General features: G+C 41.4%; 2 protein-coding genes across 12 annotated transcripts; both read right to left on the reverse strand.

The window, feature by feature from the left end:
• Positions 1–575: 575 nt before the first annotated feature.
• prkag3a (protein kinase, AMP-activated, gamma 3a non-catalytic subunit) lies at positions 576–16170 on the reverse strand. 11 transcript variants are annotated; one of them, XM_017714007.1, is made up of 13 exons: positions 15900–16170; positions 15744–15780; positions 11898–12004; positions 11396–11477; positions 11231–11289; positions 11105–11150; positions 9192–9246; positions 8900–9026; positions 7853–8018; positions 6551–6588; positions 5086–5232; positions 2826–3021; positions 576–846 (listed from the first exon to the last, which is right to left on the reverse strand). In XM_017714007.1, the coding sequence occupies exons 1-13, from the start codon at positions 15915–15917 to the stop codon at positions 716–718; spliced, it is 1209 nt and encodes a 402-aa protein (XP_017569496.1). In that variant the 5' UTR covers positions 15918–16170; the 3' UTR covers positions 576–715. The 11 variants fall into 11 exon arrangements, with proteins under 11 accessions (XP_017569496.1, XP_017569495.1, XP_017569502.1 ...); XM_017714006.1 differs by having other exon boundaries at positions 11090–11150; XM_017714011.2 differs by having other exon boundaries at positions 708–2713; positions 2826–3002.
• A 2712-nt stretch (positions 16171–18882) lies between these two features.
• On the reverse strand, positions 18883–27313 carry cnppd1 (cyclin Pas1/PHO80 domain containing 1). Its single transcript, XM_017714018.2, has 8 exons — positions 27147–27313; positions 26362–26464; positions 23168–23249; positions 22944–23064; positions 21716–21844; positions 21497–21558; positions 21170–21287; positions 18883–20742 (listed from the first exon to the last, which is right to left on the reverse strand). Exons 1-8 carry the CDS (start codon positions 27207–27209, stop codon positions 20113–20115), a joined length of 1308 nt encoding a protein of 435 aa, XP_017569507.1. The 5' UTR covers positions 27210–27313; the 3' UTR covers positions 18883–20112.
• Between the last annotated feature and the right edge of the window lie 618 nt (positions 27314–27931).

A 27931-nucleotide genomic window follows, 5' to 3' on the forward strand; every position in this document is an offset into this window, starting at 1 on the left:
GAGCTACAGAGAAAGAGAGACAGAGAGCTAGAGAGAGAGAGCTACAGAGAGAGAAAGAGAGAGGCAAGACAGAAACGCCCTTTCACGCAGCCGTATTACAGGCCGATGCCGCGTCACGTGACCCTTGTTTACTGCAGCCTTGCTGCTGCCTGCTGTCCCCATGGAGACGGTGAGGAAGCAGGCCACGCTTAAAGCACATTTCCACTCTAAAGGGGTATAAACGGGGTGACCAAGGCTCTGAGAGGCGTTTATTAGCAGCACTTTTCAAAATGCACCCTAGAGTGACAAGCAGCCAAATAATAAATAAATAAACGAGTACAGAAGCTTCCATCTAGGCAGAGGAGGGAGTGAAGCGCAACTGAGACGCCTTCTCTTTTGAAATAGCCACCGGCACGTAAACAACACTTGAGCAACCACTTCAACAGCGCTTACTCATTCTTTTCAAAACAAGACATCCCAGCATGCCAATGGAGACGCTCTGTAAATACGTACAAGATATTTACAGTGATTAAAGACATTAAGACATCGAGCATCCATTACAGGGCAAACATCCAAATGCAGCAAGCAGACAGGACTGACTGTTTGTAAAGAAAGCCTTTAATCAAATATGCTTTACAGGACTGGAAAAGGGGTTTAGACCTAGTCCAGCCAGTTATGGTGACAACACACGAACACCGAGGTAAAAGCGACTGCAGCACAGCGGCCTATTGTTCAGTCACATGGCACTCCGTTTCATTTCACAGCGGAGTTGAACGGCAGTGACAAAAGGACAAGGACGGTGGTGTTCCAGGCCCTTCAGGCAAGGCCAGCATCCACGGGGACGGAGTACAGCGAGGTCTGGGTCGCCTGGTGTGGTGCAGACAAAATTATTCAGATTGTCTGTTTGAAAAGTTCGATTTCAGGCCTGAAATAAAGCCTCAGGCCTGAAATAAAGCCTCAGGCCGTCGGCATTTCCGGGTGTGGAAAACACAAAGTCCACGGTGGACGCTGGTGCAGAATGTCTGTGGCAACCGTTGTTCAGAACCAAACACTTAACCAATGAGTCACTGAGAGCTTGCTGAACACGTCAAAGATCAAGGCATTATCGCATGTACACAAGTTCTTCAAGGGTTCTTTAGTAAAGGCAATGGTTCTCTTTGGAACCATGAGCTCTACAACCTCGTTTCCAAAAAAGGTGGGATACTATGCAAAATGTAAATAAAACAAAATTCAATGGTGTGCAAATCAAACCCCATATTTAGTTATAAAGAGTACAAAGACAACATGTCAAATGTAAAATTGAAATGAAAAATTTTGTTTTTTGAATGAAAAATGCTCATTTTTTAATTTAACAGCACCCTGTAAGTCGCTGTTGTGGGAAGAAAACCTGGCATCTCCAAAAATGGTAACTTAACAGGAGGTAAAACATACTTCAGTCTTAATGTAAGTCTATGGAACCAGATGTTTTTCCATGTCATTTTAGGTCATTTCTTTTAGGCCATTCATCATGAAATTTACATACGATGAAAAAACAGAAAAATGGTGATACAAGGTTTTCTTCCAACAACAGCAGTGTTTGGGAACTGAGGAGACCAATTACTGTAGTGTTGAAAGTGAAATGTTTTCTCTTTCTTGCTTGATATAGGGTTTCACTGATAACAAGCCTGATGGTCTTTAAGCCCAGAGATGATTTCCAAATTCTGATTCGTCAGACCACTTTTCCACTTCACCTTAGTCCATCTTAAATGAGCTTGGGCCCAGAGAAGGTGGCAGCATTTCTGGATCCTGTTTGTGTATGGATTCTTCTCGTGTTTTAACTGTGTTTCTGAACCCATGCAGTGCTTTCCACTAAGAATTATGATTCTATAATTCTGATTTGAATGCAGTGCTGCCTGAGGGCTTGAAGATCATAGTCATCCGGTATTGGCGTTCAGTCTTGTCCCTTGCATACGGTGATTTCTCTAGATTCTTAGAAGTTTTTATGATTTTATGATGTTCTTGAATTGTTGCACAATTTGCCAGCGCAGCGATCAAATGTTGTGCGTTTAATCATCTTTTTTTCTATCATTGCAACTTTTCTCTGGTTGTACTAGTGATTTCCAATATGTTTCTGACATTTTAATGTTCAAAGTTTCAGGTTTATAGGCCTCTACCTATTCATAGAGGTAGAAGTTTGGTCTTGATTGACTGGAACTAACTGTCCAGGGGTTTTGCAAAGTGTGGACAGACTTTCCTATCAGTACTCTGGTTTAATTAACACTCCCATGAGATCCCCTGTGTAAGTCTGGATATCTTACTTAATGATGGGGCTGTAATTACATGTAATATCACTGCATAAAATGATTGAGGGCACAAGGTGCCCCTGTTTAACCATCGTCCCAAATATATCTCCCCCAGAAGGTCCCCCTTAAAATGAAACGGCCCTGGGAGTTTCACAACCTTCACATAAAACAATGTCCGAATTGTGCCTTGCCTGCGAATACGTTCCTTGTGTTATTATGAATGTCCAAGATTATGGCAGTGTATCTGCTCACAAGCTGTGTATTTAGACACACTTTGGTGAGGAAAACCACTTTTTTAGTAGATTAAAAATGTTTTAAATCTATTTCATGTGTGGCATTTGTGCAATAGGTAATGATGTTGGTGAGTTCAGCCAATGGAACAGGATCTATGACACCAGACGGACCAGCTTGGCATCATGAACTTTGAACAATGCAGTTGCTGTGAGAGGAAACTGTAGAAGCCATAATGGTTTGATTAGCCAAATACGTTAATAATAGACAATAGATAAACAGATCATAGATATAATGGTTGTATTATATATGTATTATACAGTTGCAGCCTACCTGCATGCGTGAGGACAGGTGACTGTATGGGGGATGAAAATTGGGCCTGTCCCCATCGGGCTAGGAAAACAGAGCATCTATGCCCGCTGGAGAAAGAACTATGGCCTGCAAAAGGTCCGATAAGGAAATGATGCCACGCACCACGTTGTCCCGGTCCACCAGGACCAGCCTGTGGACCTGAGTGAGAGGAAAGGAGCTTAAACTAACGGCTGGAAAGTCTCTAAAACATTGAGAGGTTAGTTACATGTGCTTCACTTAACTAGGCACTCAGGGGCCACTTTATCAGAACCCCCTCTCTTGTAGCTCCACCTTGCTAGTGTAGAGTTAGACAGAAGTTCTGTATCTATTGATGCACAGATTATACTATAGGCAGGTGCATAAGTTTGGGCACCCCAACAGAAAAATTACATCAATATTTAGTAGATCCTCCTTTTGCAGAAATAACAGCCTCTAAACGCTTCCTATAGCTTCCAATGAGAGTCTGGATTCTGGTTGAAGGTATTTTGGACTGTTCTTCTTTACAAAACATCTCCAGTTCAGTCATGTTTGATGGTGTCTGAGCATGGACAGCCCGCTTTAAATCACGCCACAGATTTTCAGTAATATTCAGGTCTGGGGACTGAGATGGCCATTCCAGAGCGTTGTACTTGTTCCTCTGCATGAATACCTTAATAGATTCTGAGCAGTGTTTAGGGTCGTTGTCTTGTTGAAGTATCCAGCCCCGGCGCAACTTCAACTTTGTCACTGATTCTTGAACATTGTTCTCAAGAATCTGCTGATATTGACTGGAATCCATGCGACCCTAAGCTTTAACAAGATTCCCAGTACCTGTACTGGCCACACAGCCCCACAGCATGATGGAACCGCCACCAAATTTTCCTGTGGGTAGCAAGTGTTTGTCTTGGAATGCTGTGTTCTTTTTCTGCCATGCATACCGCCCCTTGTTATGTCCAAATAACTCAATTTTAGTTTCATCAGTCCACAGCACCTTATTCCAAAATGAAGCTGGCTTCTGCATTACTCTCCCATACAGCCTCTCCTTGTGCAAAGTGCGCTGAATAGTTGAACGATGCACAGTGACACCATCTGCAGCAAGATGATGATGTAGGTCTTTGGAGCTGGTCTGTGGGTTGACTATGGCTGTTCTCACCATCCTTCGCCTCTGCCAATCTGAGATTTTTCTTGGCCTGCCACTTCGGGCCTTAACTAGAACTGTGCCTGTGGTCTTCCCTTTCCTCACTACGTTCCTCACAGTGGAAACTGACAGCTGAAATCTCTGAGATAGCTTTTTGTATCCTTCCCCTAAACTACGATGTTGAACAATCTTTGTTTTCAGGTCATTTGAGAGTTGTTTTGTGGATCCCATGTTGCCACTCTTCAGAGAAGATGCAAAGAGGAGAAACACTTGCAGTTGGCCAACTTAACCCTTTCTCATAATTGGATTCACCTGTGTATGTAGGTCAAGGGTCACTGAGCTTACAAAACAAAATTTGTGTTCCAATAATTAGTGCTAAAGGTATTCAAATCAATAAAACGACAAGGGTGCCCAAACTTATGCACCTGCCTAATTTTGTTTAAATAATTAGTGCACACTTTCTGTAAATCCTATAAACTTCATTTCACTTCTCAAGTATCACTGTGTTCATCTGCTATATGATATATTTAACTGAAATTGCTGATCCAAACAACTAATGATTTATAAAGGCAAATCATGAAAATTATCAGGGGTGCCCAAACTTTTGCATACCACTGTACGTAGATTAACGATTTCTGTTGTTTCTATAAACATTATCAGTTTGAAAATCCAGGATTAATAGTTATTTATATAAAAACAGAAAATCAGAAATCAGGACTGTAATCTGTAGCATATTCACCTGCATTTAGCTCACAGTGAAGTTTTTTGTGTTTTTATAGTTCACAGTAAGCCAAACTGTCTCCTAAACCACATCAACAGGTCTTCACAACCTGGATGAAGACCCAGATGAGGCCTGAGTGGATTGAGAGAAGTTTTGGAGATGAATACACAGAAAAGATTTTGGTGACTATTGACTTCTAGTGTTAGCATTAGCGTCGTTGCTTCAACACTAAGCTAAAGAAGCAACATTTGTGCATCAAACATGTCTTGACTGATCAACTACAGCTGGGGTAAGTGGAAAATTGTACATTTAATTTTTTTCCCCAAAATATTCAATAAAGTGGCTAAAAAACACCCAAAACACAAAAGGCTTTGTTTCTACATCCAACTGAAACATGCAGTTACCTCTGCCTCTACGATCCTGTCAATAATAGTCTCCAAAGTCTCATCAGGGTAACACTTGATAACTCCTTCGACGAAACACCGGCGTCTCCTCACGGCCTCCCGCATGGTCATGCTCAAGTTGTTGTAGGTTTTCTGCGCTGCCAGATTCTGAAACCAGCAGAACAGCTGGCAAATTACTACAAGTCATTAGAATGAGTGTGTTTACATGCACTCAATAATCTGATCATAATCTTATTTCTGCAGTTATCCAATTATTCAAATGGCCATGTAAACACCATATTCTGATCTAGAAATCCAATAAAGAGGCTGGATTTTAGCTCAGTGATCAGATTTCTCAGTGCATGTGAACTCTTACTTTGATTTCTTTCGTATTTCTCAGTCTGTGCAAGTGTGAAAACAGACGGCGGTACCGGAAATAAGCGAGCAGCGACGCAGCGAGATGCAGCAAAACACTTTTGGAGCGACACTGAAGCCGAATACATTCTTGCCGAAATAAAGGATTGAAATATTCTTGGTCTTCTAGATGACATATGTTCATATTTCCAGGTAAAATGGTACAATGCTTTTAGAAAAAAAGCCTTGGCTTGAAGTTTTACATTACGATTACGTCACATCTTCGTCTGTGAGTTTATTGGCTGGTTGCAAAGCGAAAATCTGATTACTGTCTGACTCATGTAGACCTGGAATTTCAACATCATCTGATTACTCAAGTGCATGTAAACGTGTTGATCGGGTTACTGATGAAATCTGATTTTCTGCATTTATCAGATTATTAAGTGCATGTAAACATACTCAATGACAACCTGAACCTGCTAGTCATAATCACTCTGCAGAAAATGGGCAAAATCTTGAGAAGCTCATATTGTTTTGAAATATTTTCTAAATTCCATCTATTGTCAAAATCATGCAGCAGCTGTATTAGAAGGAAATACACTATTTCCAAAAATATCTGAACACCCCTTCTGATTACTGAATGCAGCTACTTTAAGGTGCTGAATTGGAAGGCGTACAGTTGGACAGTTTGTATAATCTCCATAAAAAGCTTTAACTAAAAGAATGAGATCAAGGTCATCATGCCCAATGCCCAGCGTCAACTACAGGGGTCTGAAGCCTCCCAGCATTGGGCTGTGGAGTGTGTTCTCCTTCCAGTACCTTTTGGATGAGTTGGAGTGAACCAGAACTGTCCATCCAACATCAGTACCTGACCTCACTAATGCTCAAACAAATCCTCACAGCAATGTTCCAAAGGAATGTCCTGCCAGAAGATTAGGGGCTGTTACTGCCACAAAAGGGGGATAAACTCATCTTAAAAGTACCCTTGATTTCAGAAGAAATACTAGATAAGCAGGAGTCTACATATGTTTGGGCATATAGCGTATTTTTTGTCAACTGCAATGAGTCGCTCTGTACCTGTAATAAGAAATACTGTCCACATCATGCTGCTTATTTAAGGTGGTTTACTTACAATCACGTCAAATCTTGAGTAGAGAGCAACGACCTTCCCTGAAAAAGAGTAAAACTACAAATCAATATCAGTATCAGTGGATCTGTCTTTATGAAGCCTCTGGAAGAACAAAGCTTTCTCTGTTGCAGAAGCCAGAGGCAGTTATGGGGGAACAGCACAACTGCATAAGAATTTCAATCATTTAGTCTATTGAGCTCCATCAAAAGCCAGATTTCCTTTTAGCCTCGAAGCAAGTAAAAAATATCTGAGGATCATTTTATTGAACTGGTTCAACGTCAGAGCTAAAAACACATCTTGGACTGAAATGATTTAGCTTTGAATGACCCTATACATTCTTTATATTAGTAAAATAACAATCGAGAACTGTTTTGGTGGTGAAAAAATGTCATAACACTAGTCCACTGTTTTGGTAATGACAATCTTAGTCAACATTAGTCATTACCAAAGGTTTACTACATGTTTCAGGGGTGATCGTTGAAGTAGTGAAAGTTTTAGAACACTAGGCACTATGGAAATTTTACTACATGTTTCAGTGGTGACAGTTTCAGTACTGACAATTTTAGCTAATTGTGAGCAAAACTCAAAAACACTAGTCACTACCAAAACTTTCCTAAATGTTTCAGTATTGACAATTTTTGCTCTTTTTGAGCAGAACGCATAAACACTAGTCACTACCCAAACTTTACTAATGTTTCAGTGATGATCATTTCGGTAGTAACAATTTTTGCACATTTTCAGCAGAACTCAAAAACACTAGTCACTACCAAAACTTTCCTAAATGTTTCAGTGGTGACTGTTTAGGTAGTAACAATCTTAGATAATTTTGAGCAGAACTTGAAAATACTAGTCACTATTAAAACTTTACTAAATGTTTCAGTGGTGACTGTTTAGGTATTAACAATCTTAGATAATTTTGAGCAGAACTTGAAAATACTAGTCACTATCAAAACTTTACTAAATGTTTCAGTGATAAATGTTTCGGTAGTAACAATTTTAGCTCATTTTGAGCAGAGCTCAAAAAGCCAGTTCATGACTAGCAAACAGAGCTTTGAACATTACATACATAAAATCATCATTTTTTTCCCATAATAACTAAAACTCTTTGTGTTTTGGGAATGACATGTAAACATAGGACAGCATTTTTTAAATTTATTTTTAAGTTGAATTTAAACTCATGACAAGTTGAAATTTCTCAACTTCACTTTAAGTTGTAAATGTAAAAAATCACCTGAAATGCCTGTCATGATGTAATAAATGCTTTGTTGCCTCACGTTTCTGTTTTTCACTTGAAAATTGTCTTACCTTCCTCATCAACCACCGGCAGCGCAGACACTCGTCTCTCCACAAATATGGACAGCGCGTCATAGAGAGTGGCCATCTCCTGGACTGTGGCGATGTCCCGGAACGTGCCCACTCCTGCATCCTGGACTTTCCTCTGTAAGAAGCGGGGCTTCGGGACTGAGGCTCCCTGTGGCCAGACAGAAGCACAGAGCACCATGACAATCAGGATGAAAAAGGTCCTGACCGATATGAAGGTTCTGTGGCAGATCAGAATAGATAGCTTTGTGCTCATATTTCAGAAATGCAAACAGAAGCAGTCAAATAATGTACGGTCAATAATAATGTAGTTTGTTTAATGTTATAAAAGCCAAAAAGCTTACAATATGGACAATATATATAGTTGTGTGCAAAAGTCTTCCATCTGGCTGGAGGTTAGGAAACCAGCCTTGTGACGGGAAGGTTGCCAGTTTGATGCCGACAGTACGTGACTAAAGTGCCCTTGAGCAAGACACCTAACCCCCAACTGCTCCCCAGGTGCTGCGGATAGGGGTGCCCACCAGTCTGGGCAAGTGTGCTCACAGCCCCCAAGTGTGTGTGTGTGTGTGTGTACGTGTACGTGATGTGTCACTGCACAGATTGCAAAGGTGACATTTCCCCGTTGTGGAACTAATAAGGGTCATTTAATCTAATCTTTGCCCCCTCTCAGGTAAAGAAAGCCTTTTTTGCGCTGGTGGTGAATGGTTTGCGATGATGTATGTACACATTTACCTTTACATTACAGCCATTTTAATTCACAATTACCGTTTATTTGCCAATTTTAAAATATCGGGAAAAAATAAAACATAATATGGCCTACGCTGTAGTTGCTGTGTTGTGAAGGCAGGTCAAATGTGCAGACATGTGTTCCCTGTGGAGGATGTATTAACTTATTTTCACTTCAACAAAACGTTTAAATGGGACAGGGGGTTCCAAACCTTAGCATGCAATCGTACACCTATAAGGTGTTTCTGATAAACTGTCCAGTGAGTGGAGCTTAAGGTAACTGTTTCTAATGACCTAGAAACTCACAAATATGTAGAGGAACTTGAGGATTCTCTTATGCGTCAAAATGTGGAGGACGTTCCCGGACTGAGGGTTGATGACCGGCAGTCGGTGGATCTTGTGCTTCAGTAAAGAGTAGACAGCTTCAAAAAGGCTGTGAAGGAAGGAAGGAAGGAAGGAAGGAAGGAAGGAAGAAAGCACACTTAAAATCGCATATCTAAAAAAAAATAACCCTCAAATAATAATAATTAAAAAAGCAAAACAAATTAGACTATTCCTTCTTTTTAGCACTTTGAGACACAGCAAACTCCATCGTTACCTGGCATCAGGTGAGATGCTGATGAGGCTTTGGCTGTGGAACTGCAGGAAAACATCTGGACAGTGAGACAGAGACAGAGAGATAAAGGAAAAAGTTAGGAGTATCTTCTCGGGCAGCAGAGCATCAAACACAATGTCATCTTTGGCTTTTCTGTATCTTATGCAGGGGTCATCAACTCTGGTCCTACAGAGTCTGGCCTGGAGTCTATAAATTGATCTATAAATTGCTCTGTTGTCTACATTTGTGCATACGTTCTCTTTCACCTTTACCTCTACGGCATTTTGCCAGACACTTTTATTCAGAGCGATTTGCAATATAAAGAAAAAAGCTAATTCAGCATTGGGAGTCTTGCCCAAGGACTCTTAATGATATAGTATGGTTATACCTGGCCCTGCTCCATGGAGGGCAGTGGCATATACTATACCATCCAACTTGGATAAAAGTAAGCTGAAAAAACAGCAGTAGCAATCTAGCAAATTCCAGAAGTATGGGACAGCATGTGAAATGCTAATAAAAAAGTGATAAGTACATTCTGTTTGACCTGTGTTACATTAAAAACACAATACACAATTATACACACAGTACACAATTATGATATTTGATGTTTTACCTTATGAATGTTAATATTTGTTGTAAATGTTTGCTCATTTCAAGTAAGAAGCCTGAAAAATGTTCCAAAAAAGTTGAGACAGGCACAGGTGAAATTTTTGCCATTCATTTGTTATACAAGTCTTCAGCTGTGTAACCATACAGGGCCTATGTTGTCGTATTTTGCACTTCGTAATATGCCACAGCACGAATATCTTTAAAAAAAGACACACTCTAAAAAGCAGAATATGATGCTTCAAAAATGTGTATATATCTTATAGTGTTAACGGTGCCTTCACAGATGTGCAAGTTACCAACTAATATCTGCCATACCATTAAAGATGGATTTTGAAGTTTACAGTCTGGATGGTCCTTTGGAACACAAAGCCCATTATTTCTATAAATAATCTGAAAGATTGACTCATCAGACTACAATACACGTTTCCACTGTGAATCAGTCCATTCAGATTAACTTGAGCCCAGAGAAGGTGGCAGTGTTTCTGTACATTCTGCCACTATGTACAGCCTTAATTTGAATTTTTGGATGCATTGTGTTTAAAGTGTCCATATACCTAGGGAGTGATGTCCATCACAAAACCATCATCTGTAGTTTTTGGCGGTGCTTTTTATGCATTTTCATGAGATTTTTCTGGATTCCCTAACCATTTGATGATGCAAGGCATCACAGAGGGTGCAATACCTAAAATTCTTCCAAACGCTTGTTGAGGAATGTTGTTCTTAAACAGTTGGACTATTTGCTAACACATTCTTACTCATTAAGGACTTTCATACATGCTCTTTTATCCTCTAGCATGATTACACTGTCTCTTCCATCTCTTTCAAAATGGTTCCTAAACATTTAACAACATTCCTAGTCTTAAATCGTCCAACCTTTTTGGAATGTGTTGCAGGTTTCGATTTCAGAATCGAATTACAAAAACAACAAAGTTAATAAAACATTACACATCTTGTCTTTGTACTGTTTGTGTTGAAGTACATGTCAAAGTAGATCTACAAATCACTGCTTTCTGTTTTTATTTGCATTTCACAAACTATCCAGATTTTTTTTAGAACTGGATATGAAATCTTTCAATTTTTCCAGAAATCGCTCATACAGTTAGGGCTGTTTTATGCTATAAGCCCTAGCTACATTAGCCCCATAACTCCACTGGCAACCTGAAGAAGTGAACTTTAGACACCAAACATGTCTTGGCTGTAAGTAGGAAAACTTCTTAAAATTTCAATCCATTCACTCCATGCAGGATCCATTCTTGTCACCTTAGATGCTCTACATCATGCAGCTCATTTACTTTGAAATGAATCACCTCTCCATGTCTCAATCTTGTGCTCCTCCAACTCATAGATCTGAACCTTCAAAGAGAAAAACACAGTTACAGTGCAATAGAAGAGCATCATGATAGGAAGCGGGAAACTACACTTGATCTACTGACCATCGGAGATTTGTAGTAGCAGTGAAGAATGTTGATGAAATCTGTGATGGTCAGCATACCTAGGCAGTCGTGGGAAAGGGAGCATGAATTAACATTAGAGAGCAGAATGAACAAAGTGATGAGTTGAAAGAACAGAAGAATCCGGGGGAGGTGACCTCATCTCACCCACAAATCTCTGGAGTTTGCTATTCCACAGTGGTGCTGCTCGCAAACCATTCGCCACCAGTGCAAAGAAGGCTTTCTTTACCTGAGAGAGGACAAGAATAGCACCACCACCATGTCAGCGTTACCTGCAGTGCTGAGAATGATCCAACACCCAAATAGTACCTGCTCTATGAGGGTCTATGGGGGTCCTGACCACTGAAGTACAGGGTAAAGGGGGGCTAACAAAGTATCAGAGAAACAGATGGACTACAGTCTGTAACTGTAGAACTACAAACTGCAGCTATACAGTAAGTGGAGCTGATAAAATGGACAATGAGTGTAGAAACAAGGCTCTGGAGTTTATCAAATAAACACTACATGCTACAGTGTATTCTGATCATTAAACCAACTCAAGTAACCATCTGCAAAGCTCAGTGAGCCAGTCTGTCAATGCACTCGAGAACAATTTTTCTGTAAATCCCGAAAAAAATAAATAAATAAAAGAAAAATAGAAGAACCGCACCGGCAGGTCAGTGTCGAACACCACCAGTTTGCAGCTGGTTGGAATGGCGTCATAGCAGCAGTGCTTCATCATGAAGTTCAGGAAGGCCTTGGCTGCCGGGTCTGGCGCTTGTCAAGAGACAAAAACAGAGGCACAGTCGGTCGCCACAGGCTCTTAAAGGAAGCTTTAGGTTTGCTCTAGTGCTGTAACGCTAATGTAGCTAACACATAATGGAAGCTTATTGCTGCTGTAGGAGGAAAACCTTATATCTCCATTTTTGTTGTTTTTCAGTTTTTGACAAATTTTAAAAGTACCTATTACCCTTTACATTGTGTGTTAATTTCATGAAGAATGGACCAAAAGAAACGGCCCAAAATGACTTGGAGAAATGTCTGGTTCCATTGACTTACATTAAAAACATGTTTTTTTTCTTCTCCTGTAAAGTTACCATTTTGGAGATACAAAGTTTTCTTCAGACAAGAGCATTATGTTCCAGCGGTTAGCCTTGTGCAAACTGTGTATGAATCATTCTACTGAATTGGTTCAAAGCTGAAAACAAATTTGGGACATTTAATGGACTAAATTCTGACTATTTTATTAAAATAAATGACTGAACATTTAATTTTGTCATTACCAAAACAACCACACTACTCAAACTGTACTAAATGTTTCAGCAGTGATTATTTTAGTTCACTTTGAGCTCAAACCCAAAAACAAGCAGGTACTTGATTGGCAAACATGGCTTTGAACAGTTATACACACATAAAATCACTACATTTTTCATTAAAACACAAAAAAGTTGACCTAACTGCAGAAAATCTGTGTATCAGTAGTGAATATTCTCTATGTTCCATGCTGAATTTCAGACTTTGGGACATATTTACTTCTTCAAAACATTGGGATCTAACTGCTCACCATGTGGCCATGAGGGACAGGGACACAGCCTCACTTGCTGCTTTAAAATGCAGGGGCGTGGCCATAATAAGGCTCCGCCTACAGACTAAAACTCTGGGTTTCGGTAGTAACATTAAAACATAAGACAGCGTTTTGAATTAGGTCTGAACTCATTTGAACTCACGATAAATCAAAATTTTAAACTTCACTTTGTCATTTAATTTTCTTTTATTTTTTTAAAAACAAAAAAGTACTTAATTGCTGAAATTATGCGTTTCAGTAGTGACAATTCATAAATGTTCCACACTGATTTTCAGACTTTGGGATGCAGCCTCACTTCTTGCTCTAAAATACAGGGGCATGGCTAAAATAAGGCTTCACCTACGGACTTGTATTTCAATGGTGACATTAAAACGTGGGACATGTTTTTTATTTAAAAATTCAACCAATGATAAATCTAAATCTTTCAACTTCACTTTAAAAATCACTTTAAAATCAAAAATATCATTTAAAAACTAATTTGAAAAAAAAAAAAATTTTTTTTTTAAACAAAAAGCTAAAAATCTGTGTTTCAGTAGTGACAATTCTTAAATGTTCCACACTGGTTTTCAGACTTTGGGAAAAAAATCTAAATCTAAATCTTTCAACTTCACTTTAAAAATCAATTATTGACAATTAGCAAGACACACTCAATAAAGGAGTGGTTCTGCAGGTGGGACCACAGACCACTTCTCAGCACCTTTCTGCTTTCTGGCTGATGTTTTGGTCACTTTTGAATGTTGGCGGTGCTTTCACACTCGTGGTAGCAGGAGACGGACTCTACAACCCACACAAGTGGCTCAGGTAGGGCAGCTCATCCAGGATGGCACATCAATGCGAGCTGTGGCAAGAAGGTTTGCTGTGTCTGTCAGCGTAGTGTCCAGAGGCTGGAGGTGCTACCAGGAGACAGGCCAGTACACCAGGAGACGTGGAGGAGGCTGCAGGAGGGCAACAACCCAGCAGCAGGACCGCTATCTCCGCCTTTGTGCAAGGAGGAACAGGAGGAGCACTGCCAGAGCCCTGCAGAATGACCTCCAGCAGGCCACAAATGTGCACATGTCTGCAGAAACGGTTAGAAACCGACTCCATGAGGATGGTATGAGGGCCCGATGTCCACAGCCCAACACCGTGCAGGACGCTTGGCATTTGCCAGAGAACACCAGGATTGGCAAATTCGCCACTGGCGCCCTGTGCTCTTCACAGATGAAAGCAGGTTCACACTGAGCACATGTGACAGACATGACAGTCTGGATGCGCCGTGGAGAGCGATCTGCTGCCTGCAACATCCTTCAGCATGACCGGTTTGGCAGTGGGTCAGTAATGGTGTGGGGTGGCATTTCTGTGCTCGTCAGAGGTAGCCTGACTGCCATTAGGTACTAAGATGAGATCCTCAGACCCCTTGTGAGACCATATGCTGGTGCGGTTGGCCCTGGGTTCCTCCGAATGCAGGACAATGCTAGACCTCATGTGGCTGGAGTGTGTCAGCAGTTCCTGCAAGATGAAGGCATTGAAGCTATGGCCTGGCCCGCCCGTTCCCCAGACCTGAATCCGATTGAGCACATCTGGGACATCATGTCTCGCTCCATCCACCAACGCCACGTTGCACCACAGACTGTCCAGGAGTTGGCGGATGCTTTAGTCCAGGTCTGGGAGGAGATCCCTCAGGAGACCAATCGCCACCTCATCAGGAGCTGCCCAGGCGTTGTAGGGAGGTCATACAGGCACGTGGAGGCCACACACAATACTGAGCCTCATTTTGACTTGTTTTAAGGGCATCACATCAAAGTTGGATCAGCCTGTCGTGTGTTTTTCCACTTTAATTTTGTGTGTGACTCCAAATCCAGGCCTCCATTGGTTAATGTGATTTCCATTGATCATTTTTGTGTGATTTTGTTGTCAGCACATTCAACTTTGTACAGAACAAAGTATTCAATGAGAATATTTCATTCATTCAGATCTAGGATGTGTTATTTGAGTGTTCCCTTTATTTTTTTGAGCAGTGTATTTTGAACAAAAAATAAAAAATGTAAGTATTATTTTCAGAAGTGTAAATTTAAGGGTTGGGTTTGGGACAGACTTCCCAATATGAAATACCCTATATTATCTCTTTAAATGCCTCACGTTTAAGCAGATCATAACATAATTCTTCCAAATATCCATTTTTCATGTCATTACAATTGTCCAGATATAAGCACCAGATATAGGCACGTGTGGTCATTTACGCATGGGTCATGGACAATGCTAATTGGTGGCCATTAGTTTTCCATTTCCTGTTAGCTACATTAGCATCATAGCTTCAGAAAAAAATTAAAGAAACAGACGTCAGACCATAAACGTGGCCTGGCTGTGAGGACTGGAATTTGTTTTGCCAAACTAGTCCTTGGATTTGCCACCACAACACTAGAACAATTGAATGTGTATGAACTCAGGCAACCCAGGCGGATCTAATATACGGCAATATATGGGTTTCAAATAAATTACATATATCAGAATATATGGATTTCCTTATTATAGCCAACTTACACCTGTCACACGTGAACATATATCATTTATATATAACATATATCATTACACTTTGTAGTATAATATCTGCTCTGTGAGGGTCCATGGGGGTCCTGACCACTGAAGAACAGGGTAAAAGGGGGTAACAGAGTATCAGAGAAACAGATGGACTACAGTCTGTAACTGTAGAACTACAAAGTGCAGCTATACAGTAAGTGGAGCTGATAAAATGGACAGTGGGTGTAGAAACGAGGTGGTCATGATGTTATCAGTGTGTAAGTGTGTATAAGGCCTTATATCAGATTCATGTATAGGACTGCTAACTACACTGGACACACAGAGAGAGAAAGAATGACCACAGGGTTATACTGAGGACAGGCGACGTTAGCAGACACTGACAGGTGAGCTGTGGACTGTGTGGTGTTAACCTACCTGAGTTACTGACCCCGTGGCCCTCAGGAGACCCCGCCTGTCCGAGAAACAGCGTTAAGTCAGAAGGCTGTGAGCGGGTGTAAACAGGCTGCCTCGTTCACCCTCTGGCCTCTTTCAGCCGCTCAGAAGAAGCTCTGAGGCGGCTGTGGGTCTTACCTGCTCTGCGGCCTCCATTCTGCGGAGAGAGGGGGGAGGAGGAGGAGGAGGAGGAGGCGGCTGCGGAGTTTACTATGGCGAAGTTGTTGGTCTGAGGGTGCGCGCGGGTGGTGGGGGTATCGGAGAGCTCAAACTGCGAGGGTCTGCACTCCTACAGCACCGCTCTGTCGAACTGTCCCCGGGTCTGTAAACTCCGGAGGCCGCTCGCCCTGTAAAGGCGACCGGTTTGACACCGAGCGACCGACCGCTGGCATGCTGGAGGGTTTGGCAGGTTAAGTCCATATTTAGCCCGCGCCCTCGGGGAAATGCGACCCGACGCAGGCCGCGTCCCAATCCGTGTCCTCGCGTCCTTGCTAGGCCGCCTATCTAGTCCGCAGACTTCTGGAACGCTTTAGACAAAGAATTTGGAGTTCTAGAACGTTTGGAGTTCTAGATCCGGGACGATGGCTGTTACGGAAGCTCGTTTCCGCCAATGAGAGAAAATAACAGCAATTCAGTAAATCATAATAATTATGACTTTCAAAGTTATGACTTAGTATCTCATTATTATTAGACAGTATGTCATAATAATGAGGTCCTTTCTCAAATAGTTTGTCATAATGAGTATCACATAATTATGACTTAGCACCATATAATTATTACTTAGCCTGATGATTATGACTTACTTTCTCATAATTATGGCTTAGTCCCGAACAGTTTCTGGAAGATCATTCCAGAGTTTGGGGGCTTTATAAGAAAAAGCTCTTCCCCCAGCTGCAGCCTTAGGAATTCTAGGAATTATTAATAAGCAGCACTCTGGGATCTGAGTAGTCGTGATGGCTCGTAATGGGAAATAAGGTCTTGCAGGTGTCGAGAAAAGTCTTGGTCTGCAGCGTCAATGTTAAAATGAACCATCTGGTCAGAAAGACGTGGTCAGCTGGTGTCACCCGGTGATTCTCTGCTGCTGCTTAGACAAGTGTTTACAAGCTAGCTTAGCTATAGCTAACTAGCTAGTTAGCCAACATAACTAGCTGCTGTTTGTGTGTGTGCTTAATGAGCCTGCCTAGCTAAGCCTTTGCTTTAGCTTCTGACTGACTATCCTGTGTGAATGTGATGAACACTTCGTATTTGGTGTTTAACTCACCATAAAACAGACCTTTTTCATATTGTTCAGCGCTAGGGTTAGCGGCAGCGGCAGTGTCCCTGGCTGAAGATCACCTGCATTCCGTGATTTTAATATAAAATAGCTGCATATGGATTAAAACAACTGAAAAACAACCACTGCTTTCCAACCAAATCCTTTATTTGTCACCTCTTTACACATCAAGGCCATAAAGGTCTTAATTTCTACTTCAAAAGCTCAAAAACGAGAAAGCAAACAAAGCAAGGTTGGATGGATACCGACTCAAAAGTATGTCCAGCAACCTTTACAGATGAGAACCTGTAACAGAGCTTTCCTCAAGCCTTTCACGTTCACCACAGCATCTCACCTCACCCAACTCCCGCCACTTGCTTTAGCTACAAAGCTAGCTAATGACTTCATCTGAAGGTCAAGCCTTTTTAATAGAGAAGAAGAAGGCTACCATCAGAGGAGGACACTGGTGTCCATCAAGGAAGTCTGGAAAAACTTATGACAGCTAACTAGCTAACTTACACACTTTCCCCTTACTCCAAAACAAAACTTTCCTTCCTTAGCTTAGCACTGGAGCTGTGCCCCTAATGAGGCGGTCGATGTAACTTAGAACTGGGAGCTCAAAACTACATATTTTCCTTAGATTTGAACTGTTTGAGCTACAAAGTGGGGAAAATAATTCAGAGGCCTCCGTGCAAACTTGTATTGTTAGCAATAAGCTAACCAGCCGATGTTCATGTATGTTGTCTGCTCTGAGGTAAAATTCATTTAAAACTGGTACTTTACTTTATTACTATTGAATGAGTGTGCAGCCATACTTATGTGACATCATTCACTGAATTCCCAAATTTTCGAGTAGGAATTCCCAGTTGAGCAGGCATTTCTAGTTGGAGGTCGGAAATTCTGAGGTACTATATTCTAAAAAGTAGCCAACAGGCTTATAGTTACCCATCAGCACCAAGCTGAAATACAGTTAGCTCAGACGGTTAAATAAAAATCACCTACAAAAAGAAGAAAAACTCAACCTATAAAAGCTTCAGACACCAAGCATGTCTCGGCTGGAGTAAGAAGAAAATACTGTAAAACTACAGGGGAAAATAATGTAGATTGTAGGCCACATTACTTGTTTATGTCGGCAATTTCTACATCGGTCCTTGGGCCCACCAGATGGTCCAATTTTCCTTTGTCTCCATGTGTTGCAAGTTGGGTTGGAGCAAAAATGTGGACCTTCTGGGACGCCCTAGAACCTCAGCAAGTTATCCAGCTCGCTACACACACACATTTTCTAAGCCGCTTCTCCCTCAGGGTTGCGGGGGGGTCCTGGAGCCTATCCCAGCAGTCATCGGGCGGAAGGCAGGATACACCCTGGACAGGTCACCAGTCCATCGCTGGGCAGACAGACAGAATCACTCACACACCCAGGAGTAATTTAGCATGTCCAATTGGTCTGACTCCATGTCTTTGGACTGTGGGAGGAAACCGGAGAACCCAGAGGAAACGCACACAGACACGGGGAGAGCATGCAAACTCCACACAGAGAGGACCCCGGTCACCCAGCCAGTGAATTGAACCCAGGCCCTCCTCGCTGTGAGGCAACAGCGATACCAATCACGCTACCGTGCCGCCTCCAGCTCACTAGAGAAGCTCTATTCACCCTTCCTCAGCCTCATCATCAACTTAGCAGTAGTTCAGCCAGCCTGATAGAGCCATCCTGAAACTGAGCTTTCAATGCTTTGCCGGTTTAACATCCACACATGGCTGTATCATCTTACCGACCGCAGCCATGGTGGACGAAAAATCCTGCAGGAGAAAACACAAAATTTGCTAAAGTAGAAAGAGGTTATGAAAATGACCGTAACAGACGGCAAACGATTCAATGTTCAGTTTTTTTGTTGTAAAACAGAACAGCTGTATGAACCTCTTACTTTCCTATTACCTTATGTTTGCAATAAAAAAAAAAATAAAAAAAAACTAAACCTGAACCAATCTAGCAGTAGATGCTTGTTCATTGGCAATGGACAACATTACAATCCCTCAAGAGCATAACGCAATAACAGAATCAACTCGCAAACCATTTCCAAACCAGAGCTACATACTTTTAAAGTTAAAAGCAACTAACAAAAAAAATCCTCACTCGTCGTTTCCTGTGCTTGTGTGCACTTCTGTCAACGTCTTATTTTAGGATGTGAAATATTCCCATATAAATGTGTTATATAAAAAAGGCAACACACCACATTGGTTAAAATGCGCTGGGAGACAAAGTCAAGGTAGGATTCAAATGGCAGAAGATTATAAGCAAAACTAACCTGTAAAAGCTCCTAAATTCTGTCGTTCTTGTTGATATATCAAGCTAAACTTATTGCAAATGCACACTTGTGTGGTGCAATAAACTGAACCACAGAGGCCAAGTTGGAACGAATTTGGCACAAGAGCTAAACTGGCCTTTGGAGAGATTTTCCAATGAGATCAATGCCTCGTTTAGGTTTTTAAAGTTTTGTTGGTAAGTTGTGAAGACTATAGACATAAACATGGATACCTTACAGGTAGCTTCTTTAAATTCACTAAACCTTTATCTCGTATTCAACCCATATAACGTATTTACATTTGCAGCTTATCCTTAGCCCACTGTAAAGGTTCAGAATCCTGGTCCTGCCCTGTACGTTAATGTTTTCGCTGCTCTTACATGCCTGATCCAATTTTTCAGCTTATAAATAAGATTGCTCCAAGTCGAGTTCTAGCAAGAAAATATTCAAATGTGCAAGACAAGTGCGCAACCACGACCACTGGCCAATGGGACATAAGTGCTTTTAAAGGCTTTTAAAGACTTAACATTTACCAACAAACACCAACAACCCAATGTGGGCTGTTCATATTACCCTAAAATCTAGACCTTCAAAAGCCATGTCAATCACAATCACATGCAGTTTTGTTGGCATTTGTTGGAGAACGTTGGGTCGCTGTGCTCTGGGCATAAAAGCAATTAGAAGTTTTTAAGCATAGAAACCCCATAGAAAAACCAAGGGAGGTATTATAAATCAGGAGAGTCTAAAAGATGAGCTGGTATGATTCCACAACCATGAGCAGGGATTTGGCAGACCATCTTCAAGCAGGTATGAGGAGCGCTGGCGATTTCCCAAAAGGCAGTGCAGTCTCGGGGCAACAGGGGCGTCTCTGAAGGGTGGCCACCGGGATTAAAGGACCCTCACTAAGCAAAACAGGAGACAGCCACGGTGTAGCGAGCCAGTTGTACCAGGACAGGTGATGGTTTGTGGAAACGTTACGAGCCCCGCACTGCGACGGGGGAAAACCATCCAGGTGGCTGTGACAGAAGAACAGGGGGTCGGTGCACTCCTGTGGCGAGGGGTCTGAAGAAGCGAGGGCCGAGAACAGGGAACCGAAGAGAGAGAATGCAGAGTACTGAGGGAAGGTAGAGTGTGAGGAGGGGCCGTGGTGATTGTGGTGGTCGTGGTGAAAATCCGGCGAGATGGGAACACGGGGTTTTTGGCTTTCGTTGCCCAAGACACAGCAGCGAAGATGGGGGGCTGTGGAGGGTGTGTGTGGTTGAAGGCTGGAGAGATGTTCAGAGGGCTGCAGGAGGGCAGGGTCCATCACGTCGACCGGGACAAGAGGAGAGCGACTGGCGTTTGGCAGGCTGAGCTGGCGCAGGACGGCTGAGGCTGCGATGAGTCCGGCCACGCTGGTCAAGTAGAGGAGACCCAGCACACATGTGACCTGCAGAAAGGAAGGAAAAGAAGTTCTGCTCAACAATTACCTCCAACTACGAGATCTCGTCTTCTCAAACGCCTACATTCTTGTTCTTTTTTAACCTATAACCTTTTACAGTTACAAACAAAAGGACATGTAGCCTAAACCTTCTTATAGGATACAGTATTTAAAAAAAAACAAATACACACCGATCAGGCATAACATTATGACCTTGTTTCTACCCTCACTGTCCATTTTATCAGCTCCACTTACTACATAGGTGCACTTTGTAGTTCTACAATTACAGACTGTAGTCCATCTGTTTCTCTGATACTTTGGTAGCATTAACACTGACATGGTGGTGGGGTGTTAGTGAGTGTTGTGCTGGTCCGAGTGGATCAGATGGAGCTGTTTAAGTGTACAGAGCACTGCTTCAAGCTCTCCCTTGCCTTACCTTGGCAAAGTGCTGATAGATGGCCGTTAGCACCTGCCTCCAGTTGGACTGCTCCAGAAGCACACAAAGGTCTGTGTAAGTAAACCAGCCCCGCTTCATGCCCTGCCGTTCCGCAATGCTGTCAAAATGGGACGAATCGCAGTGTTATCTCCATGAGCTGTATGAGCTCAAATTCTCTGGGAAACACTCAGTACATTTCAGTTTGATCACATATGGGTAATTATCGCAATCAACAAACTACGCAGTGCTGACTGCTGATAGATTTGGTTCAATCATCATAAGGATCTCAACAACTTCAGATTTGGGGAGGAAAAGAAGAACACTGACCTGGTCTCAATTTGGTTCAACACATTAAAGAACTCAGTGGGCTCAGTGAACAGACTCCAATCCTGAAAAATAAGCATGATAGCTCTTAAAAAGAAGCACCAACTGCAATGACAAACGGCAGAGCCAACATACATCCAGCAGGCTTATTATGGCTCTTTTGTGAAAATGCCCTGAGTCAGCGTCCCTGAACCATGTAACCTTTATGCACGGTGGACTTACAATAGCACTGAGGAAATTCAACTCCAGGGTGTTGACAGTGTGCACATCCAACTTCCCGGCTGCACCCCATTCGTCATTGAAAACCTCCTCTTCTTCACCTTCATCGTACAAATATTTGCTGGCCACCATCTGCAGAGGGAATACAAAGAAGCACTTCAAGCCTCACGCCTGTACGCCAATACACCTAATATGCAAAATCTCTAGTAGTACTGAAATTTCAGTTCCTGAAAAGTCAACTTTATCAGCATCCAGTAAGCATGCTTTCTCTAAAGGCAGGCTGCTCACTGGCTGTCTAAATTACATTCTGTTTGCATGTTAAGGTCAGATTAGCCAGTTTGATGCATCTTCAGTCCACTGAGGTCAATAAAAATACCCACTTTCTGTACCTCACAACCGTAGATACACATACCTAGATGCCTCCGAAACACAGTAAGAAGGACGAAGCTGAAGTTGGCTTCTAATCTGCCAGATTCTTGTTCCGAGTTTTACCATTCCACCTTAAATAGTGTAGCAATCACTTTCTAGTGCCTGAAGCTGCACCATTTAAGGTGGAACAGGAAAATCTGAACAAGAAGCAGACTGATGCTAAGGTGGAATGGAAAAAATCAAACAAGAAGCTGGTTTGTGTCAGAAGGTGATAACGTTGATCTGTTATGAATATCTACACAGATTAAGGAAGGCTATAACTTACCTACAAAGCATTAACCATCTTCTACATAAAGTTAAGATCCACCGTTTAGACTATTAAAGAAAATAAGCTTAATATAAAACAATCACATCAACAGGTTACCAACCACACGACCATATCTACACATAAACATCACACAAACATGAGCGTGGATCACTGCGTTTCCTCCATTATATATCCTAACCCACTTTCTGAGAGCAATATTCTTGAAATAGTGTAATTTTGGACAGTATCTGTCTTGAACTGCCACTATGTAATGGTACCGAATGCCGTCCAGCAGTGATGCTGAGCGCCCTAAAGTGGCAGTGCTGTTGATGTGCCTGTCTGGACCCAACATGGCATCTAGGTATGTATATCTATGTATATCCTGTTCATAATTCAGAAGGTGGTATTGAATAAAACAGAACCAGTATTGAAGCCAAAAATGGAAAAGCTTTGAACGATATGCAGCCCTACCAAGAGCAGCATTAACTCGTTCAGTACTTCTTAACTTGTCTCTCAAAAACACCTTCTTGGGACGTCTTTTATTTGAAAGCTTACCATGGATATCAGAAAGAGGTCGGAGGAGGAGATCTGCTGCAGGTACTCAGGGTTTCTGTGCCGGAGCCTTTCGATGTAAACCAGGGCCAACATCATAGCGCATGGGGAGATGCATGCTTCTCTGAAATGTAAGAAGGTGTACTGTTGAGGCCAAATGCACAGCAGAGTAAGAACAGTGCACAGAAGCAGCGGGAGGAAGTAAGGAAGAAAGAAAAGGAATTCACCTGGCTACATGTGCGGCATATTTCTTGTGGAGCTTTCGTATCGGGCTTGGGGCAGATTTCTGGAGCAGTTCAACAGCGATATCTAGTGTGAGATGAAAGTAAACGAGCATGAGGTGTAAATCATCCTCCAAAGACATGCAGTACACCGTAATCCCAAATAACGTAAGCAAGCATGAGTGTAAGGCTATGTTTACACAGCAGGTAAAGTGGCCCAACTACAATCTTTGTCTTCATATGTGACACAGATGTGTCTGTGTGGCAGTGTAAACAGCAAAAAATTGATTTGAGAAAAAAGGCTTAATTGAAAAAAGGTCACGTTCAAATACTCTACAAGGTGATTTCCTCATAGAACTGCAGAGGAGCTACTTAACAGGCCTGTCACAGTAATTACATAATCACCTTAACACAATTATCTTTTTTAATCAATTTGGGATAAAATCAAAAGCCAAAACTCAAAAGTGAGAGATGGGAGTGACAGCCAAGCTGTCCAGGAACTACAGCAAGCAGAAGAGATCACAATTAACCCCCAGAAAAAGAAGTGAGAATGAATGGACTAAAATGGACCTGAACCAAAAATAAATCTTTCCTCACAACTTCATTACAAGTCGATGTGTTGCTTACAAACACTGATACTATAATATTACACATATCACAAATGTGCCAACATGTTGCTTGAGTAACGTTGCATGAACCTGCGTTAACGTGTCCAGTGACACCACCGAATAAAAGAATGCAGTCTAACATTAGAAACGGCCTAAAGGTCACGACGGGGTCACTACACCACGTAACAGTGGCAGCAGAGTGAATCACAGTCTTCACCAGATGAAGAAGCGTACAGAGACCCTGAGGTGACATCATGACTATTTTAATAAGCTGTGGCCATGAATTAATATATCAAGGCCACAAATTACTAGGCTGAGACCACAAGCTTCTCATAACTCGTGGCCTCAATATATTAATTTAACAGTGAATTGTGGCCTCACTGTAGTAATCTGTGTACTCATTACTGTAATTTGTGGCCTCACCATAGTAATTTAACAGTAAAATGTGGCCTCACTGTAGTAATTTGTGGCCTCACTAAAGTAATTTGTGTACTCATTACAATAATTTGTAGCATCACTATAGTAACTTGTGGCCTCACTATAGTAATTTAACAGTGCAATGTGGCCTCACTGTAGTAATCTGTGGACTGATTACTGTAATTTATGGCCTCACTATAGCAATTTGTGTACTCATTACAGTAATTTGTAGTCTCACTACAGTCATTTGTGTACTCATTACAGTAATTTGTAGTCTCAGTAGTCATTTGTAGTCTCACTACAGTCATTTGTGTACTCATTACAGTAATTTGTAGTCTCAGTCATTTGTGTACTCATTACAGTAATGTGTGGTCTCACTACAGTCATTTGTGTACTCATTACAGTAATGTGTGGTCTCACTACAGTCATTTGTGTACTCATTACAGTCATTTGTAGTCTCACTACAGTCATCTGTGTGCTCATTATAGTCATTTGTAGTCTCACTACAGTCATCTGTGTGCTCATTACAGTAATTTGTAGTCTCACTAGTCATTTGTGTGCTCATTACAGTAATTTGTAGTCTCACTAGTCATTTGTGTGCTCATTACAGTAATTTGTAGTCTCACTACAGTCATTTGTGTACTCATTACAGTAATTTGTGGTCTCACTACAGTCATTTGTGTGCTCATTACAGTAATGTGTGGTCTCACTACAGTCATTTGTGTGCTCATTACAGTAATTTGTAGTCTCAGTACAGTAATTTGTAGTCTCACTACAGTCATTTGTGTGCTCATTACAGTAATGTGTGGTCTCACTACAGTCATTTGTGTGCTCATTACAGTAATGTGTGGTCTCACTACAGTCATTTGTGTACTCATTACAGTCATTTGTAGTCTCACTACAGTCATCTGTGTGCTCATTATAGTCATTTGTAGTCTCACTACAGTCATCTGTGTGCTCATTACAGTAATTTGTAGTCTCACTAGTCATTTGTGTGCTCATTACAGTAATTTGTAGTCTCACTACAGTCATTTGTGTACTCATTACAGTAATTTGTGGTCTCACTACAGTCATTTGTGTGCTCATTACAGTAATGTGTGGTCTCACTACAGTCATTTGTGTGCTCATTACAGTAATTTGTAGTCTCAGTACAGTAATTTGTAGTCTCACTACAGTCATTTGTGTGCTCATTACAGTAATGTGTGGTCTCATTACAGTAATTTGTAGTCTCACTACAGTCATTTGTGTGCTCATTACAGTAATTTGTAGTCTCACTACAGTCATTTGTGTACTCATTACAGTAATGTGTGGTCTCACTACAGTCATTTGTGTGCTCATTACAGTAATGTGTGGTCTCATTACAGTCATTTGTAGTCTCACTAGTCATCTGTGTGCTCATTATAGTCATTTGTAATCTCACTACAGTCATCTGTGTGCTCATTATAGTCATTTGTAGTCTCACTACAGTCATCTGTGTGCTCATTATAGTCATTTGTAGTCTCACTACAGTCATCTGTGTGCTCATTACAGTAATTTGTAGTCTCACTACAGTCCTTTGTGTGCTCATTACAGTAATTTGTAGTCTCACTAGTCATTTGTGTGCTCATTACAGTAATTTGTAGTCTCACTACAGTCATTTGTGTGCTCATTACAGTAATGTGTGGTCTCACTACAGTCATTTGTGTACTCATTACAGTAATTTGTGGTCTCACTACAGTCATTTTTGTGTGCTCATTACAGTAATTTGTGGTCTCATTATAGTAATCTGTGGCCTCAATATAGTAATTTGTGTACACAAAACAGTAAATGGTACAATATAGTAATCTGTGTACTTTTGTACCCAATTTAGTAAACTGTAGCCTCGCTATAGTAATTTGTGTACTCATTATAAGTTCTATACTCTAATTCATGTACTCAATACAGTAATTTGTTGCCTCAATTTATTCATTTGTGCACTCATTATAATTTATATAGTAATCTCAATCTCAATGTAACAACTCGTGGCCTTATTACATTAATCTGTGGCCTCAATATAGTAACTTATTCATTTGTGGCCACGCCTTACTAAACATAATCACCATGTCAGCTTAGGGGCTCCATAAAAACATATAAATTATATAAAAACAAAACACACGCGTTTATATATCTGTTACATCTACAGTAACTTCCACCCACCGGTGACCGGACAGGACAGCGCGTCCAGAGACGTGTCCGGATCCAGGCCGTAATACAGACGCTTCCGGACTCGGTCTGCCAGCTGCTGATGTCCAGGGAGAAACTAAAACATGGAAATATCTCGTCTTAAGAGCAAAACAACACAGTAAACAGTGCGGCGGACACACCTGCTGCTCGTTTAGCGCGTAAATCAACCTGAATGTCACCAAGTTAGCACTGCTAGCTAATAAACAAACCAACAACAGTGCTGAAGTGGGTTAAATGTGCTCATATTCTTCCTAAAAAGTCTTAAAAACATACTAATTTGTTATTAGAACAGTTCGTTCGCAGCAAAAACGACATTAAGGCCTCTAGCTAAAGCGCGTTTAGCTTTGAGGCTGTCGATAGCTTCCTATTCGCCAGCTTCTTATTGGAATTTTTCCGTTCCACCTTAAATGCTGCAGCAGTTGTGTTGCGGCGCCTGAAGCGTCAGAGTGTAACTGCATAACCATTTAAGGTGGACCGGGGAAATTCGAAGAAGAAGCTGGCGAACAGCTAAGCTAATAACTATAACAGACAGTTGGCGGGATCGGCTCTATCCCAGTATAGTATTCTGACCGGTACACCTTGACATGTATTTATAAAGGCTTTCTGTCGTTCATTACGAAGATATCGAGCTAACTAAACTGACAAAAATCACTCTTTAACCCGAGAAGAGTCTCGTTACTAGGGAGTTAGATAACCTAGCGTTAGCGAGCTAACACGCGCTCGCTTTCGACGACAAATATAAAATATCCTTTCTGTACCGAAAACTCCTGAAAGTCGGAGAAAGGAAACGTCCGCTCGTCAAACAGATCTCCGAAATCCATGTTTTAGAGGTGAACGGTGGAGTTGACAGAAGCAGCGGGCCCGGTGAACATGCAGAAAGGCGTCTCCCCTCCGCTCACAGCCGCTAGAGGGACGGAGCTCAGGCTAAAGCTAAAGATACAGCTGTCAGTCGGTCTGACCTGCGCCTCTGCTGGAAGAGCGCGAAACACACTGTTAATAACAGCTGTATTAATGTACAGCCGTGTTAATAACAGCTGTATTAATGTACAGCCGTGTTAATAACAGCTGTATTAATGTACAGCCGTGTTAATAACAGCTGAATTAATGTACAACTGTGTTAATAACTGCTGTATTAATGTACAACCGTGTTAATAACAGCTGTATTTATGTACAGCCGTGTTAATAACAGCTGTATTAATGTACAGAACTTGTGATACCGGATAAAAGCCACTTTAAAAAGTGATAGCTGTATATATTATGAAACAATAACTCAAACTGATTTGAGGGGCCACACGTTAATATATTGACGTCACATGTTAATATATTGAGGCCGTGAGTTATTATATTAAGGTCAGAAGTTAATATATTGAGGCCACAAGTTAACATCGATGCCATGAGTTAATATATTAAGTCCATGAGTTATTATATTAAGGTCAGAATATATTGAGGCCACAAGTTAACATACTGAGGCCATGAGTTAATATATTGAAGCCACAAGTTAATATATTGAGCCCACAATTTAGCATATTGAGGCCATAAGTTA

Source organism: Pygocentrus nattereri, chromosome 12 (assembly GCF_015220715.1).
Source record: "Pygocentrus nattereri isolate fPygNat1 chromosome 12, fPygNat1.pri, whole genome shotgun sequence".
Taxonomy (NCBI): Eukaryota; Metazoa; Chordata; class Actinopteri; order Characiformes; family Serrasalmidae; genus Pygocentrus; species Pygocentrus nattereri.

Coding starts and splice junctions, on each gene's coding strand:
- prkag3a (XM_017714006.1), bottom strand. Junction 9,247..11,089: donor GAGAGGTGATTCATTTCAAA/GTAAATGAGCTG, acceptor CTCACTGTCCAG/ATGTTTTCCTGCAGTTCCAC. Junction 6,589..7,852: donor GCCGGTGGTTGATGAGGAAG/GTAAGACAATTT, acceptor ACTCTTTTTCAG/GGAAGGTCGTTGCTCTCTAC.
- cnppd1 (XM_017714018.2), bottom strand. CDS start 27,209: ATGGATTTCGGAGATCTGTTTGACGAGCGGACGTTTCCTTTCTCCGAC. Junction 26,465..27,146: donor CCGACTTTCAGGAGTTTTCG/GTACAGAAAGGA, acceptor TCCATGTTTTAG/TTTCTCCCTGGACATCAGCA. Junction 23,065..23,167: donor TATGCCGCACATGTAGCCAG/GTGAATTCCTTT, acceptor CTTACATTTCAG/AGAAGCATGCATCTCCCCAT.